The sequence below is a fragment of the Anomaloglossus baeobatrachus genome, chromosome 2 (genome assembly GCF_048569485.1).
Source record: "Anomaloglossus baeobatrachus isolate aAnoBae1 chromosome 2, aAnoBae1.hap1, whole genome shotgun sequence".
Lineage (NCBI taxonomy): Eukaryota > Metazoa > Chordata > Amphibia > Anura > Aromobatidae > Anomaloglossus > Anomaloglossus baeobatrachus.
This window is the reverse complement of record NC_134354.1, coordinates 288,835,075-288,853,521: the sequence shown is the minus strand read 5'-3', so window position 1 is coordinate 288,853,521 and position 18,447 is coordinate 288,835,075. Positions and strand designations below refer to the sequence as shown.

At 46.5% G+C, this 18,447-nt stretch overlaps 1 protein-coding gene across 2 annotated transcripts in view; it reads left to right on the top strand.

Moving 5' to 3' along the window:
* Positions 1-18,447, top strand: part of VEZF1 (vascular endothelial zinc finger 1) — a 92,187-nt gene that overhangs the window by 16,291 nt on the left and 57,449 nt on the right. For both annotated transcript variants that reach the window (XM_075335834.1, XM_075335835.1), the window contains exon 2: positions 14,535-15,259. In XM_075335834.1, the coding sequence (XP_075191949.1) occupies positions 14,535-15,259 (725 nt within the window). The remainder of the gene's footprint in view (positions 1-14,534; positions 15,260-18,447) is intronic.

Here is an 18,447-nt window from a genome sequence, read left to right as displayed (position 1 = left end):
GTTTTTTGCCGCATCTGGCGTCCATAGGCATGCATTGGAAAAGGCGCCGCATCGGCCGGATGTGACGCGATGTGTTTTTTTTCGCCGGACAAAAAAACGTGTCAGGCAACGTTCCATCCGGTTGCCGCATGGGCTAAATATGCCGCATCCGGTAAAAACTGGACCGAACACAAGGCCATGCGGCACAATCCGGCACTAATGAAAGTCTATGCGGAAAAAACGCAACCGGCGGCAAAAAAAAACGGTTGCGTTTTTTCTGCAAAGAGCCGGATTGTGCCGCACAGCAAAAACCGGATGTGTGAAAGCAGCCTTAGCGTTCTGCACAGGAATTCTGGTGCTTTCAGGACTCTGGGGGTCCTGATCCCAGGAAGACTGCCGACTATAAAGAAACGTTGGCACTACACAAAGGCCATCAAGCTCTAACATTTACCGTCAGGAAAAGGTTGATGACATTTTTGCCCCACTTTCCTGATATTAACAATTTTTGTTATTTCCTGTTGCCTGGAGGAGCAGCCTCCACCGAGCATCTGCAATGTTTAGGCTGGGGCCACACGGGGACTAATGCTATCCTCGATCCACAGCAGGAGCCGAGTGTCACTGCGACTGAGGTCCGATCATGCGATTGGACCTCAGCTGCGGGAGATGTGCCGGCATTGAGGAGGGGAGGGATTTATCTCTCTCCTCCGTTGCTGGCTATAGCCATTTTTGCTCTGCACTCGCGGTACACCAGTATACCGGGAGTGCAGTGCAATCTTTCTCTCACGGTGATTTCAGCTAAGTGCATAGTTTAAACACAATCTCATAGTTTGACACAAGAACATAGTAGAATTTATCCTTTTCCTTTTATACGTTTCCCATTGTTTTTTGTTTTTTCTTTGTTTTTCTACTTTACTGTTTATCCCCATTTAATACACTGTGTTCCAAATTATGCAAAAAGAGTTTAGGAGTGATAAGGTCAGAAATTTTTTGTTTGTCATTTAAACTCATTGATGGTGATGTGTGTCAGGGCTCTTTATATCACTGAAAGCAATTGCAGATACCTGTGCAAATTAGTTTGGAAGGTGTGTCCAAATAAAGGCAAGACTACTTAAGAAGGCTGTTCCACATTATTAAGCAGCCTACATTTTTTGCCAAAATGGGAACGAAAAAGGATGTGTCGGCTGCTTAGAAGCAACAAATTGTGGAGTATTTACGTCAAGGCATGACTACAATCAATATTTCCAAGACACTTCATCGTGATCATCGCACAATCAAGAAGTATGTAGCTGATTCACAGCACACACGTGCGTGCTGCTAAGGAGAAATTGAGGACTCTTTCCAACAGGCAATTGCGTCAGGTTAAAAGAGCAGCTGCTAAAATGCCTTGTCATAGCAGCAGACAGGTTTTTGAAGCTGCTGGTGGCTCCAACGTCCCCCGAACAACAAGATGCAGGGTCCTTCAGAGGTTTGCAGCTGTGCGTAAGCCATCCTGTCGACCACCTCTATCCACTGCACACAAGCAGAAACGGCTCCAGTGGGCCAAACGATACATGAAGACTGACTTCCAAACTGTTTTGTTCACCAATGAGTGCCGTGCAACGGTCGATGGTCCAGATGGATGGAGTGGAGGATGGCTGGTTGATGGACACCACATGAAAACATGGCTAAGGCGCCAACAAGGAGGAGGTGGAGTAATGTTTTGGGCTGGAATCATGGGGAGAGAGATTGTCGGCCCCTTTAGGATCCCAGAAGGGGTAAAGATGAACTCCATAATCTGTGGAGTTTCTAAAACAGCACTTCATGCCATGGTTAAGGAGGAAGAACCGTGCATTCCGCAGCAAGATCATTTTCATGCATGATAATGCACCGTCTCATGCTGCAAATAATACATCTGCATTTATGCCTGTTATGGGCATAAAAGAGGACAAACGTACGGTGTGGCCACCATGTTCCCCTTACCTCAATCCCATTGAGTACCTCTGGAGCATCATCAAAAGGAGTGTCTATGATGGCAGGAGGCAGTTCACATCTAAGCAACTGTAGAAAAAAGACCTCGCATCACCTCACTCAGGTGCCAGTAGAAAAAAACGTTAATAGAAAAGGATAACTCAGGCACACTGATCGTTTCCAATGGGTATTTGAAGTAAATACACGAAAAAATTGATTTCAGTTCCTTTTCATTTATTAGTGCAAAAAATCGTAAAAAAGTGCTGTACAGAATAATGTCCGCCAGGTAACGACGTTTCGGCCTGAAGGGCCTTCCTCAGGTCGGACAGACTGGATTCATCAGGTAATATGTGGGGTATGTATGTGCATAATCAACCACATATATGGTCACAAGGTCGAAGCAGTTCTGGTGTGCCGGATAGTTTGACTCAAGATGAGTATTTGTAACACTAAACTATATAAAGAGGGGACCGGTCAAATCCAGCGGTCAGGTGGATGCTTCTGTATCGGGACTAGAAATTGAAGACATGAAGGAGGATATCTTCGCGGTTGGTGAAGATGATCTAGGGAGCGTCCTGTACGTCGGTCGACCTCCACCACCACACCACAGGCACCTGCAGCCTGGTAGTCTCTGGACTTCTTGCCCAACGTAATCCATGGACCCCTTTCCCAGGTTAATCCCTTGAAGTCACAGCCATCCAGAGATTTACATCAGCCTGCTTGGGACACTTCCCCTGCTGATTTAGCACACTCCCTGTGCTCCCTAAACAGAGCCATCAAGAGACTTACATCTGCCTACCCATCTACATATTAGTTTGCTTGGGACACTTTCCGCTGAGGTGACATACTCTCTGTGCTCTTTAACACGGCAACACATCCTTGGAGACCTCCATCTCCCACGTGGTACCAGAACGTGCGCGATTTGCATACACCATCTGAGATCATCTTCACCAACCTGCTGAATCCAGTCTGTCCGACCTGAGGAAGGCCCTTCAGGCCGAAACGTCATTACCTGGCGGACATTATTCTGTACAGCACTTTTTCACGATTATTTGCACTAATAAATGAAAAGGAACTGAAATCAATTTTTTTGTGTATTTACTTCAAATACCCATTGGAAACGATCAGTGCACATCTAAGCAACAGCTCTGGGAGGGTATTCTGTCCACATGCAAAACAATTGAAGCACAAACCATCCAAAACCTGACATTCAATGTACGAGAGTTCAGAAGCTTCTTTCAAACAAGGGGTCCTATGTGCAAATGTAACATCACCTAGAATTAAGTTTTGACTTGAAAACTGTTTGATTTCATTTTGAAATAAGCTGATAATGCTTATAATTTCACAATTGACCATTTTGTTTTTCAAAATAAAAATAAAAAGGTTGAAAACTCTGCTGTGCATAATAATTTGGAACATGCATTTTAAGTGCATTTTGAGTGTTTATTATTTTTAAAAATATACTGTTTTCATAGGCAGTTTGATCAAAAACATTTCAATTATACTCGAATAGTAGATGACTGGAAAATAACAATGACTGCAATTCATAAAGTTACTTTAGAAAAATATAAAAAAATATTTTTTGCATAATTTTAAACAGTGTAGGTGCTCCATGGACAATGCTGCCAGGTGTGTATATTGTCAGATGTATCCATGCCTTGAGCAGCCGTTCGAGGGTGAATATATCTGCCCTCGATGCAACAAGCATGTTGCATATTTGGAAGCCCAGCTAACTGATCTAAATAAGCAGCTTGCAACACTCAGGGGCATTGCAAACCTGGAGAGGAGTTTAAAGCTCACTGAGATTTCTCTGGCTGGGGTCAGTGATATGGAGGAGGGTGGAGGTGGGGAAGATCAGGACCCAGGGGTAAGTAGCCGGGTAACAGTTAGAAGAAGAGGTTGGGGGAAAAGTGTCAGGGAGCCTAGTCCTGACCTGGCACAACCTAGTAAATATGCCTGTTTGGCTGATATTAGGAATGCAGGGCCAGGACTAGGGTCACTACAGCAGGACGTTGCTCCTAGCAACCAGGAAAATGACTGCTGTAGGAAGGAGGAAAATAGGAGTGCAGCAAAGCCCAGACAGATGTTGGTGGTAGGGGACTCTATAATTAGGTGGGTCATCTGTCGCCGAGACTGTGAATGCCAAACATTGTGTTGTCTCCCGGGTGCTCGGGTTCGCCGTATTGCGGATCGGATAGACAGATTGCTGGGTGGGGCTGGGAAAAACCCAGCGGTCATGGTGCACATTGGTACTAATGACAAAGTTAGAGGCAGATGGAAGGTCCTTAAAGATTATTACACGGAACTAGGAGAGAAGCTGAAGTCCAGGACCTCCAACGTGGTGTTTTCAGAAATACTACCGGTGCCACGAGCGTCACTAGAAAGACAGCGGGAGCTTAGGAAGATAAATACGTGGCTTAGAAATTGGTGCAGGAAGGAAGGGTTCGGGTTCATGGAGAACTGGGCCGACTTCTCAGTCGGCTACAGGCTCTACGGTAGGGACGGGCTGCACCTCAATGGGGAGGGTGCAGCTGTGCTGGGGAGAAAATAATCAAACGGATGGAGAAGCTTTTAAACTAGGATCTGGGGGAGGGAGGCTAGTGTAGCAAATAAGGTGATAGAGCAAATGGAGACAGTGAGACGGTAGGGGTCAATGAAGGATTAGGGCGGGATGGGACATGCAAGGAACGTAGGGAGGCTAGCAGTAATAAATGTGTTAATAGTATTAAATGTCTACTGGCAAATGCAAGAAGTCTTGCAAACAAAATGAATGAATTGTAGACTCTTATGTCAACCATAGATTATGATGTGGTGGGCATTACAGAAACCTGACTGGGTGACAAGCATACAAAGTTATACTACATTCAGGAAGGACAGAAAAGACAAAAAAGTTGGTTGGGTGTGTATATTTATTAAATCTAACCTAAAACCTGTGTTGACTGATGACATTGGGGGGAACTTCAACAATGTAGAGTCAGTAGGGGTAAATGTACATGGGGAGGGGAATAATGGAAAAATGCTAATTGGAGTTTGCAATAAGCCTCCTAACATACCTGAACAAATAGAGGGTGAAATGCTGGAACAAATTGTAAAGGCAGCTAATAATAGGTTCTTATTATGCGGGATTTCAACTATCCAGACATTCAGTGGGACATAGAATCTTCTGGTAGTGCTAAAAGCTGTAAGTTCGTATCTACTATTCAAGACAATTTCCTCTCTCAGATGGTAGATGAACCCACAAGGGGAGATAATTTGCTAGATCTGGTCCTGTCATATAGACCGGATACAATTTCATATCTACAGGTCCGGGAGCACTTGGGCACCAGCGATCATAATATGGTAAGCTTCAAAGTAATATTCAATAAAACATTTCCAGAAAGGGGAAATGCTAAAACCTGGAATTTTAGGAAAGCTGATTTTAACAAATTAAGGGAAGAAGCTAAATGTGTAGATTGGGACAATGTTATGGTAACTGAGGATACCGAACATAAATGGGGTTTTAGTTTAATGATATACTGCTAGAGTCCTGTAAAAAAACGTGTACCCTCTGGTAATAAAATGTCCACGAATAAAAAGAAAGCACTATGGATAAATAAGACTGTACAAAGTATAATAAAACAAAAACAAAGGGCGTTTAAAATCTTGAAAGCTGAGAATACAGAAATAGCATTTCAGAAGTATAAAGATATCAATAGGAAATGCAAAAAAGAAATCAAGCAAGCAAAATTAGCTACTGAAACAAAAATTGCCAAGGACATTAAAATAAATCCCAAAATCTTTTATAAATACATTAATGCCAAAAGGAAAACAAAGGATAGTATCGGTCACTTAAAATATAAGAACAAGTTAGTTATAGAGGACAAACAAAAGACTGAAATATTAAACAGGCACTTCTCATCAGTGTTCACCAAGGAACTGACTGTACCAGGGATCATTCAACAAGTGAAAAATCAAAGTTCACCACCCGATATAATTAATTTAACACAAGAAGTACGCATACGTCTGAGTAAATTTAAACATTGACAAATCCATAGGCCAAATGGCATTCTTCAATGAATATTGAGGGAATTGAGCTCCGTAATCAACAGACTACTGTATCTCATCTTTTTAGACTCACTTGTAACAGGGTTGCTGCCTCAGGATTGGAGGATTGCTGATGTGGTACCGATATTTAAGAAAGGTAAGAGGGTGGAACCAGGCAACTACCGTCCAGTAAGCCTGACATCAGTAGTATGGAAAGTTTTTGAGGGCATTTTAAGGGATGACATGCAAAAATAAGTTGCAGAAAATAATATAACTGACAGCATGAATTCATGAAAGATAAGTCGTGTCTAACCAACCTGTTGGGGTTCTATGAGGGGGTAAGTGCAAACCTGGATATTGGTAATGCAGCTGATGTGATTTATTTGGACTTTGCAAAGGCATTTGATACTGTACCACGTAATAGCCTTATACTAAAGCTCCAGAAGCAAGGACCAGGGGACACAATATGCAACTGGGTAAGGAATTGGCTAAAAGATAGGAAACAAAGAGTAGTCATAAATGGAACATTCTCTAAATGGGCTATAGTCAGCAGTGGGGTGCCACAGGGATCTGTGCTAGGACCGATTCTTTTTAATCTCTTTATTAATGACCTTGTGGATGGGATTGATAGTAAAGTGTCAGTCTTTGCTGATGACACAAAACTATGTAGGATATTAAAAACTGACCTTGATAGTACAATATTACAAAAAGATCTGGATAAGATGTCAGAATGGGCAGATACTTGGCAAATGAGATTTAATGTTGATGTAAATTAAGGCACCTAGGACAGAGTAATCCTATAGCTGTGTATACATTAAAAGGAAGTAAACTCGGGACTACAGAACAGGAGAAGGACTTGGGTATTCTTATTACAAATAAGCTGAGCAGCAGCACTCAATGTCAAGCAGCAGCTGCAAAAGCAAACAAGATTTTAGGGTGTATAAAAAGAGAGATTAGATCCCGTGATCCCAACGTATTGTTACCCCTCTATAAATCACTTGTAAGGCCACATCTGCAATACGAGATCCAGTTTTGGGCTCCACATTTTAAAAAGGACATTCAGAAGTTAGAGTCAGTTCAAAGGCGGCTAACTAGACTACTACAAGGAATGGAAGGCCTCCAATATGATGAGAGGTTGAAAATGTTAGATATGTTTAGCTTAGAAAAAAGACGTCTCAGAGGAGATCTCATTTATATCTATAAATACATGTGTGGTCAATATAAAGGACTGGCACATGACTTATTTCTTCCAAAGACAATACTAAGGACCAGGGGGCACTCACTGTGAGTGGAAGAAAAGCGATTCTGGCAGCTAAATAGGAAAGGGTTCTTTACAGTTAGAGCAGTCAGACTGTGGAATGCCCTACCACAAGAGGTAGTAATGGCAGATACTATAACAGCTTTTAAAAAAGGGCTAGATGATTTCCTCAGTAAAAAAACATTGTTGGTTATAAATTACTTGGGGACAAAATGTAGAACTGGTGGAGGAAGGTTGAACTAGATGCACCTAGGTCTTTTTTCAACCTAAGTAACTATGCTTCCAATGCTAGAGTCAAAACTGCTTCTTATAAGTGCATGGAGAGAGGACAGTCCGGCCATCAGCGCAACAATGCTGCCAGCATGAGCGGTCATTCAAGTAGGAGTGCCCGCTCTCTCAGCAGTCATTGTACTCTTGCTCTAGAAGATAGAGCTTATCATGTCTAAAGGAATATTCCTATCAAAACACATAAAAAAAATAGTGCATAAAAATAAACATAATTGTACAACTTAAATAGGATTCATATCTGCATTAAGGAAGCAGATCAGTTGCATAACTGATTTAAACAGAGAGGCCCCATTTACTAAAATACTGGGTCTTGGTTTCTTTTTTATGTTTCTATTTTTTTGGATCAGAACAAAATGCGCCTTGTCGTGCTCATGCAGCAGCTTTTGAGAAACTATAGATATTTCCACACCCAGGAGAAATGGCATAATACATTTGGAGGTCCATGTTTTTCTATTTCCCTTTTGTGAAAATTAAACATTCTGCCCCATATTGTCCTGGAAAACAGGAAGAAAAAGTGCAGTGGAATTGCGAAAAAAAAGTTAAATTCTAAAATCAGTGTTTTGTTTTTTTTTGTTTTCTCTATTTTTCTTTTTTTTTTTTTATATATATATATATATATATATATATATATCAATCATGTTCACTATATAATAAAAGTGACCTGGTAGCAGGATTCCCCAGGTGAGTAAGAGTTCAAGCGTGTAGTTTTAATTATTTTTTTCATTTTGTAAAAAAAAAAAGTGCCTCTTTTTGTTGCCATTCTCAATTTTTTGGGATCGGGGGCTCAGTGTTGGCTTATTTTTTGTCCACTGTGGTGACCTTTTTACAAATGCCATTATTGGATAGATGCGATGTTTTTATTGCCTCTTATTACATTTTATTGCAATGTTGCAGTGACCAGAATACGTAATTCTGGCGTTCTGATTTATTTTTTTTTTTTCTCGTTACACGGTTTACCGATCAGATTAATTTATTTTCTATTTCCTTTCTCACCTTTTCATTGGGGGACACAGACAGTGGGTATTATGTTGTCTCCAGGGAGGCGTGACACTAGATTTGCAAAAGTGTTAGCTCCTCCCCCTACAGCATATACCATAGCTAGGCAGGAAACTAGCTCAGTTTTTTCTAGTGTCAGCAGGGAGGCTGACATGTCTGGCCTGAGCTCTACCAGGTGCCTTTGGCCAGCTTATTTGTTTTATTTTTTATTTTGTTTTTGCTTTTCATTCTATTTTTGATTATGGGGCAATACCAGGGTGCCTTGCCACCCTCGTTCCCCCCGCGTACGGGCAGAGGAAACCTGGCGTGCACAAGCCGTCAGTCTTCCCCCGCGCCCAAGTGGTCGGGTCTGCGTACCCCTCCAGGCTCCCTGGAAGCACCTCGCACAAAGGTAGCTCCAGAGGGCTGAGCAGAGCGGAGGACCTGCTTCAGCCTTGAGCCGAAGATGCGTCCCTGAGATCCCCGCATCCATCACCGACGCGTCTTCAGACGGAGTCAGGAGCAGGTAGGCAGACGACGAGTCATCTGTCCCCTGCATCCAAACCACCGCCTGGAAAGGCGCCGGTGGGCCGATGCAGGCCGTGATCCCGGGGAGCATCATTAATTTAGCTCCCGGCTTCGGCCTGCATTCTTGCAACGCCCCCTCTCACTGCTCTGGAAGCCGCTCCCTCACTCAGGAGCAGCTCCTTTCCGATTGGCCGTAACGCTTAGTCCCAGCCCTGAGACCAATCAGCCTCCGGGGGCCGTCTCTCTCCTGCCTGCAGGTATATGCCGGCTGTTTGACAGTATATGCCATTTTGCTACGGTATATACCGGCTGTGCATAGCAGTCACTTTATAATACTGCTAGTGGCTCCTCACTCATATAACTCTACCCCTATAGGGCTGTAGGACTCTATTGCTGACATGCGTAACCGCAAGGGTGATAAAGCTTCCCAGGCGTCCTCTACGGACCTGTACTAGGCCGAAGCTATCCACTATGCCGGGGCTGCGATGCCCCTTCTACCGTGTCACATCAGACCCCATTGCCGGACCAGGATGCCGTGCAGTCTCTGGATTCTGCTCCGGCCACCGGCCAGGCAGCACCCCCCGTCTGATGACTTAATGCCTGCATGGGCTCTTCTAATGTCTAAAAGGTTAGATGACCTTGCCGCTCAGCCCAGAACGTAAAAAGGCTGTTTCCAAAAGGCGCCATTGCGACCTCTACGCCTCATCCGACTCGGACGATGGTCAGTCTGACCGAGGTTCCGTGACCTTTAGTAGTCACGATTCTCAAGACTCTGAATCTGATGTCCTTTCTGAGTCTAGGCATATAGAAGACACACTAATTTCGGCTGTCAATCACTCTCTGTCGATCTCTGATCAGCCTCCTTACCCGACTTCTCAGTCGGCAATCAAGCGGGCCAAGAAGCCTCCTAAATCCTTTGCTCAGGATCCGGTTTTTCGGCAAATTATATCTAAACGGTGGGATCACCCTGATAGAAGGTTTAATAAAAAACCCTTCTCTTCATTCGCTTATCCCTTTCCCTCTGAAATGGTTAAGCCCTGGTCAGTATCCCCCGTTGTTGATCCGCCAGTATCCAGACTGGCTAAACACACGGTCATGTCTGTTTCAGACAACGCGTCTCTCAAGGACTCGTCCGACCGCGCAGTTGATGCTGCGGTCAAATCTATTTTCCAGGCTTCGGGCTCCTCTCTACGCCCTCTGTTTGCCTTAACATGGGTCGCGAGAGCTGTGGGGGTGTGGAGCAAGAACCTACGCAGGATTCTCCGCTCTTGTAATATTCCCCTGGCGGCTTTTGAGATCCTTGATTTGTTCTCTCTAGCCTCTAATTATTTTCTTCACGGCTTCCTAGATGCAGCTAGTTTGTCAGCCCTATCAGCCAATGCTGTCTTTGCCCGCAGAGTCCTTTGGCTAAAAATATGGAATGCGGACAGTGCCTCCAAGAAATCCCTGTCCACACTCCCCTTCCATGTCCTGCGTCTGTTTGGAGAATCCCTAGACAAACTCATATCTTGAGACGACGGGTGGTAAAGGTACCATTCTACCTCAAAAGCGGCCTGTATCCAGGAATTTTAAAAAATCTCCTTGGCGCAGGCAGTCCTTTCGGCGTGCCCCCAAAAACCATCAGCCCAAGGATCGTCCCAACGCTCAGATCGAGGATCCTTTCCCTCAAGGGGCTCTTCTTGGCGTTCCCACTCCAAGCAACATAAACCCAAAGGACCTCGCTCTGTACAGGCCCCCTCAGCATGACGCCAGGTATCCCTCAGATCCGACTCCTGTTGGAGGGCGGCTTCTGCTTTTTCGGGATATCTGGCTAGACCACACTCTCGATGCTTGGGTTCGAGAAATCGTCACCTCAGGTTACAAGATCGATTTCCATTCCCTGCCGGCCAACAGGTTTCTGCGTTCTCGTCTTCCAAAACGCAAAGCCAGGCCTTATTTCAGGCCATAGCCTCTTTACAGAAAGCAAATGTTATCATTCCAGTGCCCCTGGAACAGCGCGGGAAAGGTTTCTATTCAAACCTTTTTGTCGTTTCCAAAAAAGATGGCTCTGTCCGCCCTATCTTGGACCTCAAACGGCTGAACAAATTCGTACGGATTCGAACTTTCCGAATGGAATCATTGAGAGCAGTGCTAGCCGCCATGGAACCTGGAGAATTCCTAGCTTCCATAGACGTTCAAGATGCTTATTTACACATTCCCATATGTGTCTCTCATCAACGGTTCCTTCGCTTTGCCGTAGGACACCGTCATTTCCAATTCAGGGCCCTCCCCTTTGGGCTGGCCACTGCGCCTCGGGTCTTCACAAAGGTCATGGCGGCCGTCATGTCGATTTTACACCCCAAAGGCATCCTGATCGTTCCCTATTTTGATGACCACCTTGTCAAAGGGAGCTCTCTTCAAGTTTGCTCAGAAAGCGTGCAGATTTGCCTAGACACGCTGTCAAGGCTAGGGTGGCTTATCAACTTCAACAAGTCATCCCTCATTCCTCATCAGCGCATCACCTTTTTCGGTATGCTGATAGACACGGCTCAGTCCCGGGTTTTTCTTTCAGAGGACAAGAGGTCTTCCCTGATCCGGGCCGCCCAATCCCTCCGCTCTCGCCGTCACACATCCCTTCGGAATGGAATGAGAGTGTTAGGCAAGATGGTGGCGGTCATAGAAGCCGTGTCCTTTGCCCAATTCCATTTGCGCCCTCTACAACTGGATCTTCTATCCTCCTGGGACAAGAATCCAGCTTCCCTAGACCGGTCAGTCCGCCTATCTCGGTCTGCACTCAGCTTCCTCGTCTGGTGGACTCAAGCCTCATCCCTATCTCAAGGGAATTCCTTCCGCCCGGTCCACTGGCAAGTAGTGACGACGGATGCCAGCCTGATAGGCTGGGGGGCGGTGTTTCTCCACCACACTGTTCACGGACACTGGTTTCCTTCCGAGCGCTCCCTGCACATCAATGTTCTGGAGATCAGAGCCATATTTTTGGCCCTTCAGAATTTTCAACTCTTACTATTGGGCCTCCCTGTTCGGATCCAGTCAGACAATGCCACGGCCGTGGCTTACATCAACCGTCAGGGAGGAACTCGCAGCAGGGCAGCGATGAAAGAAGTTTCCAGGATTCTTTGGGCAGAGATGCACATTACAAATATTTCAGCTGTCCATATTCCGGGGGTAGACAACTGGGCCGCAGACTTTCTCAGCAGGCAAGGTCTAGCGGCAGGGGAATGGTCTCTCCACGACGAAGTGTTCCATCAGATCACTCTTCGTTGGGGACTCCCAGATGTGGACCTCATGGCTTCTCGGATGAACGCCAAAATACATCCCTTTATTTCCCGGTCGAGAGACCCGCTAGTGCTCGGCTCCGACGCTCTAGTCTTCCCGTGGTCGCAGTTTCGCCTACCCTACATCTTCCCTGCGTTTCCTCTCATTCCGAGAGTAATCAAGAAAATCAAAGCGGAGGGAATCCCGGTGATCCTCGTGGCCCTGGACTGGCTTAGGAGAGCCTGGTACTCAGAGCTTCTCCAACTGCTCGGCGACACTCCCTGGCGTCTTCCCGACCGCCCGGATCTTCTGTCGCAAGGTCCAATATTCCACCAGAATACAGCCCAGCTGCATTTGACGGCGTGGCGCTTGAATCCTTGATTCTAGCAAAATCAGGTCTTTCTTCTAAGGTAGTTCATACCATGCTTAATGCTCGATAGCCCTTCTCCGCCAGTATCTACCACAGGACCTGGAAGACCTATCTTTCCTGGTGTGATCGTCATAATCGGTCGCCCCTTACCTTTTCAATCCCTAATGTTCTTGCCTTTCTGCAAGACGGTCTGGACTCTGGTCTAGATCTCAGTACCCTTAAAGGACAAGTTTCTGCCTTGTCAGTATTTTTCCAGAAGCGGCTGGCTTCTCGCCCACAGGTCCGTACCTTTCTTCAAGGGGTGGCGTATTTGGTCCCTCCTTTTCGCCACCCCTTAGATCCCTGGGATCTGAATCTTTTTCACGGAGCTCTTCAGCTTCCTCCCTTCGAACCTCTGAGAGAAATCTCTCTTCAACGACTGTCCTGGAAAGTTGCCTTTTTAGTCGCCATTACCTCTATCAGGCGAGTGTCCGAACTGGCGGCCCTTTCCTGTCGCTCACCTTACCTGATTTTCCATCACGATAAGGTGGTCCTTCGGCCTTCCCCCGCTTTTCTCCCAAAGGTCGTATCTTCTTTCCACTTAAATGAGGACATTGTGTTGCCGTCATTCTGCCCGGCCCCGGTCCACTCTTTTGAAAAAGCCCTTCACACTCTAGATCTCGTCAGGGCTCTGCGGATCTACATCTCCAGAACAGCGCCGTTGCGCAAGTCCGATGCCCTCTTCGTCCTCTCACAAGGACACAAAAAGGGCAATCCGGCTTCTAAATCCACGATTTCTCGATGGATTAGAACTGCCATCTGTGAGGCTTGCAAAACACGAGGTGTTGTTCCTCCTCAATCTGTGTGGGCCCACTCTACGTGAGCAGTGGGTGCTTCCTGGGCTATTCGCCATCAGGCTTCGGCGACCCAACTTTGCAAGGCCGCTACCTGGTCCAGTGTGCACACGTTTACAAAATTCTACAGAGTGCATACTCATGCCTCCGCTGATGCTGCTCTTGGAAGACAAGTCCTTCAGGCGGCAGTGGCCCATTTATAAGTGGCCACTGCTCGGCTTTGTGTTCACTGCAGTTGCATTCGTTAGTCAGCTCTTAGTCTGATGTTATACACTGTTAATAGTTCAGTTTCCACCAAGGGACTGCTTTGGGACGTCCCACTGTGTGTGTCCCCCAATGAAAAGGCGAGAAAGGAAATGACATTTTTGTGTACTCACCGTAAAATGTCTTCCTTGGAGCCTTTCATTGGGGGACACAGCTCCCACCCTTGTGGTTTTTGGTTGTCCTTCTCCTACTGCTTTTACACCAAACTGAGCTAGTTTCCTGCCTACCTAGGGTATATGCTGTGGTTGATGAGCTAACACTTTTGCAAACGTCACGCCTCCCTGGAGACACCATAATACCCACTGTCTGTGTCCCCCAATGAAAGGCTCCAAGGAAGACATTTTACGGTGAGTACACAAAAATGTCATTTTCATTGATTCTGACATTTCTTAACATGGCAGTACCAAATATATGTATTTTTTTTTATTTAAATATTTTTTTAGTGGGACAAAAAGTGGGGTGATTTAATCTTTTTTTTTTCTTATTTTTCAAATCTATTGTCTTACTTTTTCTATTGTTTCTACTAGTCTGCTTCTGCAGTACAGAATGGTGCCTACTTCATTGAATAACATTGATCCGAGTATGGTCCGATGTTTCAATGGACCGAAAATAGTCTTCTGAATGAGCCCCAAGAGTGAATAAAATGTTTGTATGGTCAAAATCACTGGCGCTCACAGCAATCGCACCCCAGAGATTGGAAAATTATACCCTATATATATTGTGAATTCTTCTCTCAATTTATGCTTATATTCTTTTATTTTCCCAATGTTTGCTGAACTTAGTAACACTTGTTTTTGCATTTCCTTTCTTTGTTTAGGCTCATGAAGCTTCACATCACCATCATCATCATCACCATCATCAACAGCAGGCTGCTCAAAATAGCTTGCTGCCACTTTTGGGAGCACCAGTTGAACCAGTTGATCAAAAGCCTATGCTACCTATACCAATAACACAGAAACCTCAGCCCCAGCCTTCATCGGAACCTCTAAAAGATACGGTTGTAATAAAAAAAGAAAAAAACAAAACTTCCTTTATTTGTACATATTGCAGCAAAGCATTTAGGGACAGTTACCATTTAAGACGCCATGAATCCTGCCATACAGGAATTAAGCTGGTGTCACGGCCAAAGAAAACGCAGACTACTCCGGTCGTGCCGCTTATATCTACTATTGCTGGAGACAATAGCAGAACATCGTTGGTTTCAACAATTGCAGGCATACTATCGACTGTTACAACATCATCTTCAACTACAATTCCTAGTGCCAGCACAAGCATCCCAACAATGCCTGTTCCTCAGCCAGTGAAGAAGCCGAGCAAACCTGTTAAGAAAAACCATGCATGTGAAATGTGTGGGAAGGCTTTCAGGGATGTTTATCACCTAAATAGACACAAGTTGTCTCATTCAGATGAGAAACCTTTTGAGTGCCCAGTCTGCAATCAACGTTTCAAAAGAAAGGACCGAATGACCTATCATGTGAGATCTCATGAAGGTGGGATTACCAAGCCCTACACATGTAGTGTTTGTGGGAAAGGTTTTTCAAGGTATGTCCACACCACTGAACTTACTATTTTCTTAATGATTATTGAAGTTACATTTTTATGTACTGTACATTTGCGGTGCAAGTGCATTCAGTCGGCTCAGGAGGTGAGCCTGCACCCAGATAAGCTGTGAAGAAGCTGGCATAGATCTCACTGATATCATCCAGGCAGAGCACAAATGGAGTAATATTAAACACCTGCACACAAAACATGAGGCTTGGTCAGATAGCTGGCTTGCAATGAGAAAGCCACTACCTGTTCATTTTTTTTTTGTATGGAAGGAGGAGTCATCAGGCTTACATTATTATTATTATTATTATTATTTATTATTTATTTATAGAGCACCATTGATTCCATGGTGCTGTACATGAGAAGGGGTTACATACAGAATACATATACAATTTACAATAGACAGACTAGTACAGAGGGAAGTTAGTAGCAGACAATGCTACCTGATCTGTGACATGGCATTCCAGTGAATAGTTCTGAATAGCGGATACTGAGACAGTTGAAAGCATGAGTACTAATCTGGTGTGAGCTTCATAGTTTTTGAATTTGTCGATAAGAATACTTTTTTCTCTAGGGAGTACCCCTTCAACTTTAATGTTGTGGGTTTGATTTTGTTTTTTTTTCCAATATATATTGGAACACAGTGTGTTCCAATACAGTACACTATACAGTGTGTGTAGAGAGAGAGAATGATATTTATTCACTTATAGAGATAGAGGTATAGCGATAGATATAGATATATATATATATACTAGAAGGTGGCCCGATTCTACGCATCGGGTATTCTAGAATTTACGTATTGTGTAGTTAATATATGATTTTTGTATGTATATGTATGTATGTATATATATATATACATATATATATATATATATATATATATATATATGGTGTTGCGTGTAGTTACCAAGTGTTTGGGTAGGGCGCTGTACATGTTCTGGGTGTTGTCTGGGTGTGGCGGGGGGTGAGAGCGGTGTTGTTTGTGTGTTGCGTTGTTTGTAGAGCGCTGTGTGTCTGTAGCGTTGTGTGTGTGTGTTGCGCGGTGGGTGTGGGGTGTGTCTGTGTTTTGGGGGAGGTATGTTTTGTGCAATGTGTGTGTTGTGCAGTTTGTGCGTATATTTGTGTGTGCGGCGTTTTCTGTGTGTGTGGGTGTCTGTGTAGGGCAGTGTTTGTGGTTCCCAGTGTGTGTGTGGTGTGTTGTTCAGTGCGTGTGTGGCGGTGTGTGTGTGTGTGTGGGTGTGTGTGTTTTGGAGGGAGGTGTGCACCCCCCATCGTCCTCCATCCCCCATGCTGCGCACCCCCCATGATGCTCCATCCCCCATGCTGCGCACCCCCCCTCGTGCTCCATCCCCCATGCTGCGCACCCCCCATCGTGCTCCATCCCCCATGCTGCGCACCCCCCATCGTGCTCCATCCCCCATGCTGCGCACCCCCCATCGTGCTCCATCCCCCATGCTGCGCACCCCCCATCGTGCTCCACCCCCCATGCTGCGCACTCCCCATCGTGCTCCATCCCCCATGCTGCGCACCCCCCATCGTCCTCCATCCCCCATGCTGCGCACCCCCCATCGTGCTCCATCCCCCATGCTGCGCACCCCCCATCGTGCTCCATCCCCCATGCTGCGCACCCCCCATCGTGCTCCATCCCCCATGCTGCGCACCCCCCATCGTGCTCCATCCCCCATGCTGCGCACCCCCCATCGTGCTCCATCCCCCATGCTGCGCACCCCCCATCGTGCTCCATCCCCCATGCTGCGCACTCCCCATCGTGCTCCATCCCCCATGCTGCGCACCCCCCATCGTGCTCCATCCCCCATGCTGCGCACCCCCCATCGTGCTCCATCCCCCATGCTGCGCACCCCCCATCGTGCTCCATCCCCCATGCTGCGCACCCCCCATCGTGCTCCATCCCCCATGCTGCGCACCCCCCATCGTGATCCATCCCCCATGCTGCGCACCCCCCATCGTGCTCCATCCCCCATGCTGCGCACCCCCCATCGTGCTCCATCCCCCATGCTGCGCACCCCCCATCGTGCTCCATCCCCCATGCTGCGCACCCCCCATCGTGCTCCATCCCCCATGCTGCGCACCCCCCATCGTGCTCCATCCCCCATGCTGCGCACCCCCCATCGTGCTCCATCCCCCATGCTGCGCACCCCCCATCGTGCTCCATCCCCCATGCTGCGCACTCCCCATTGTGCTCCATCCCCCATGCTGCGCATTCCCCATCGTGCTCCATCCCCCATGCTACGCACTCCCCATCGTGCTCCATCCCCCATGCTACGCACTCCCCATCGTGCTCCATCCCCCATGCTACGCACTCCCCATCGTGCTCCATCCCCCATGCTGCGCACCCCCCCATCGTGCATATCCATATGTGGATGCGATGTGATGTGTGTGTGAGAGTGAGTGTGATCTGATGTGTGTGTGTGTGTCTGTTGTTATGTGTGTGCGTGTGTGTATGTTCCGCCGCTGCAGGACCTTGATGCGCTGGTAACTATGCTACCATGGTTACCAGCGTATCCCGTCCCCCCGCTCGCACGGGAGCCCACACCAGCATACGGCGGCAAACCCAGCAATGCGAGGGTATGTGTCGGCTGGGTTAGCGGCGTACGCTGATGTGGGCTCCCGGGGGTACAGTACTCACCTGGGAGTCGTGGCTCCGTGTCGCTTCGGGGAATGCGTGCGGGGGGCGGGGCCAGAGCCAGCGTGCATTGCGGGAGGGGGGGCGGGGCGTGGCCGAGTTGCCAATACGTGCAAGGTGCCGGGGCGAGAGGCCAATCCGAGTGGGGGGCGGACCCTGGGCGAGCGGCCGGCCAATCCGTGTGGGGGCGGAGCCTGGGCGAGCGGCCAATCCGTGCGGGGGGCAGGGCCATGGCGAGCCCAGCGGCCAATCCGCTTTGTGTCACCATAAGGACACAATTTTGGAGCAAGACAGACAGACAGACAGAATAAGGCAATTATATATATAGATAGATATAACACTTTTGTATGGTGAATATGCCTGTCATATCCTGTAATGCTATATTGTTGCAAGATATTGTGATAATGGGAAGAAATCAAAGTCTTGTAAGTTGTATAATTCAAGAATTGTGGTTTTCTTTTTTATATTAACTTTGTTTCTCAAAATTCAGGATAAACAGCATTTAATAAAGTGTGCGCCCCAAAATGATACTACCCTC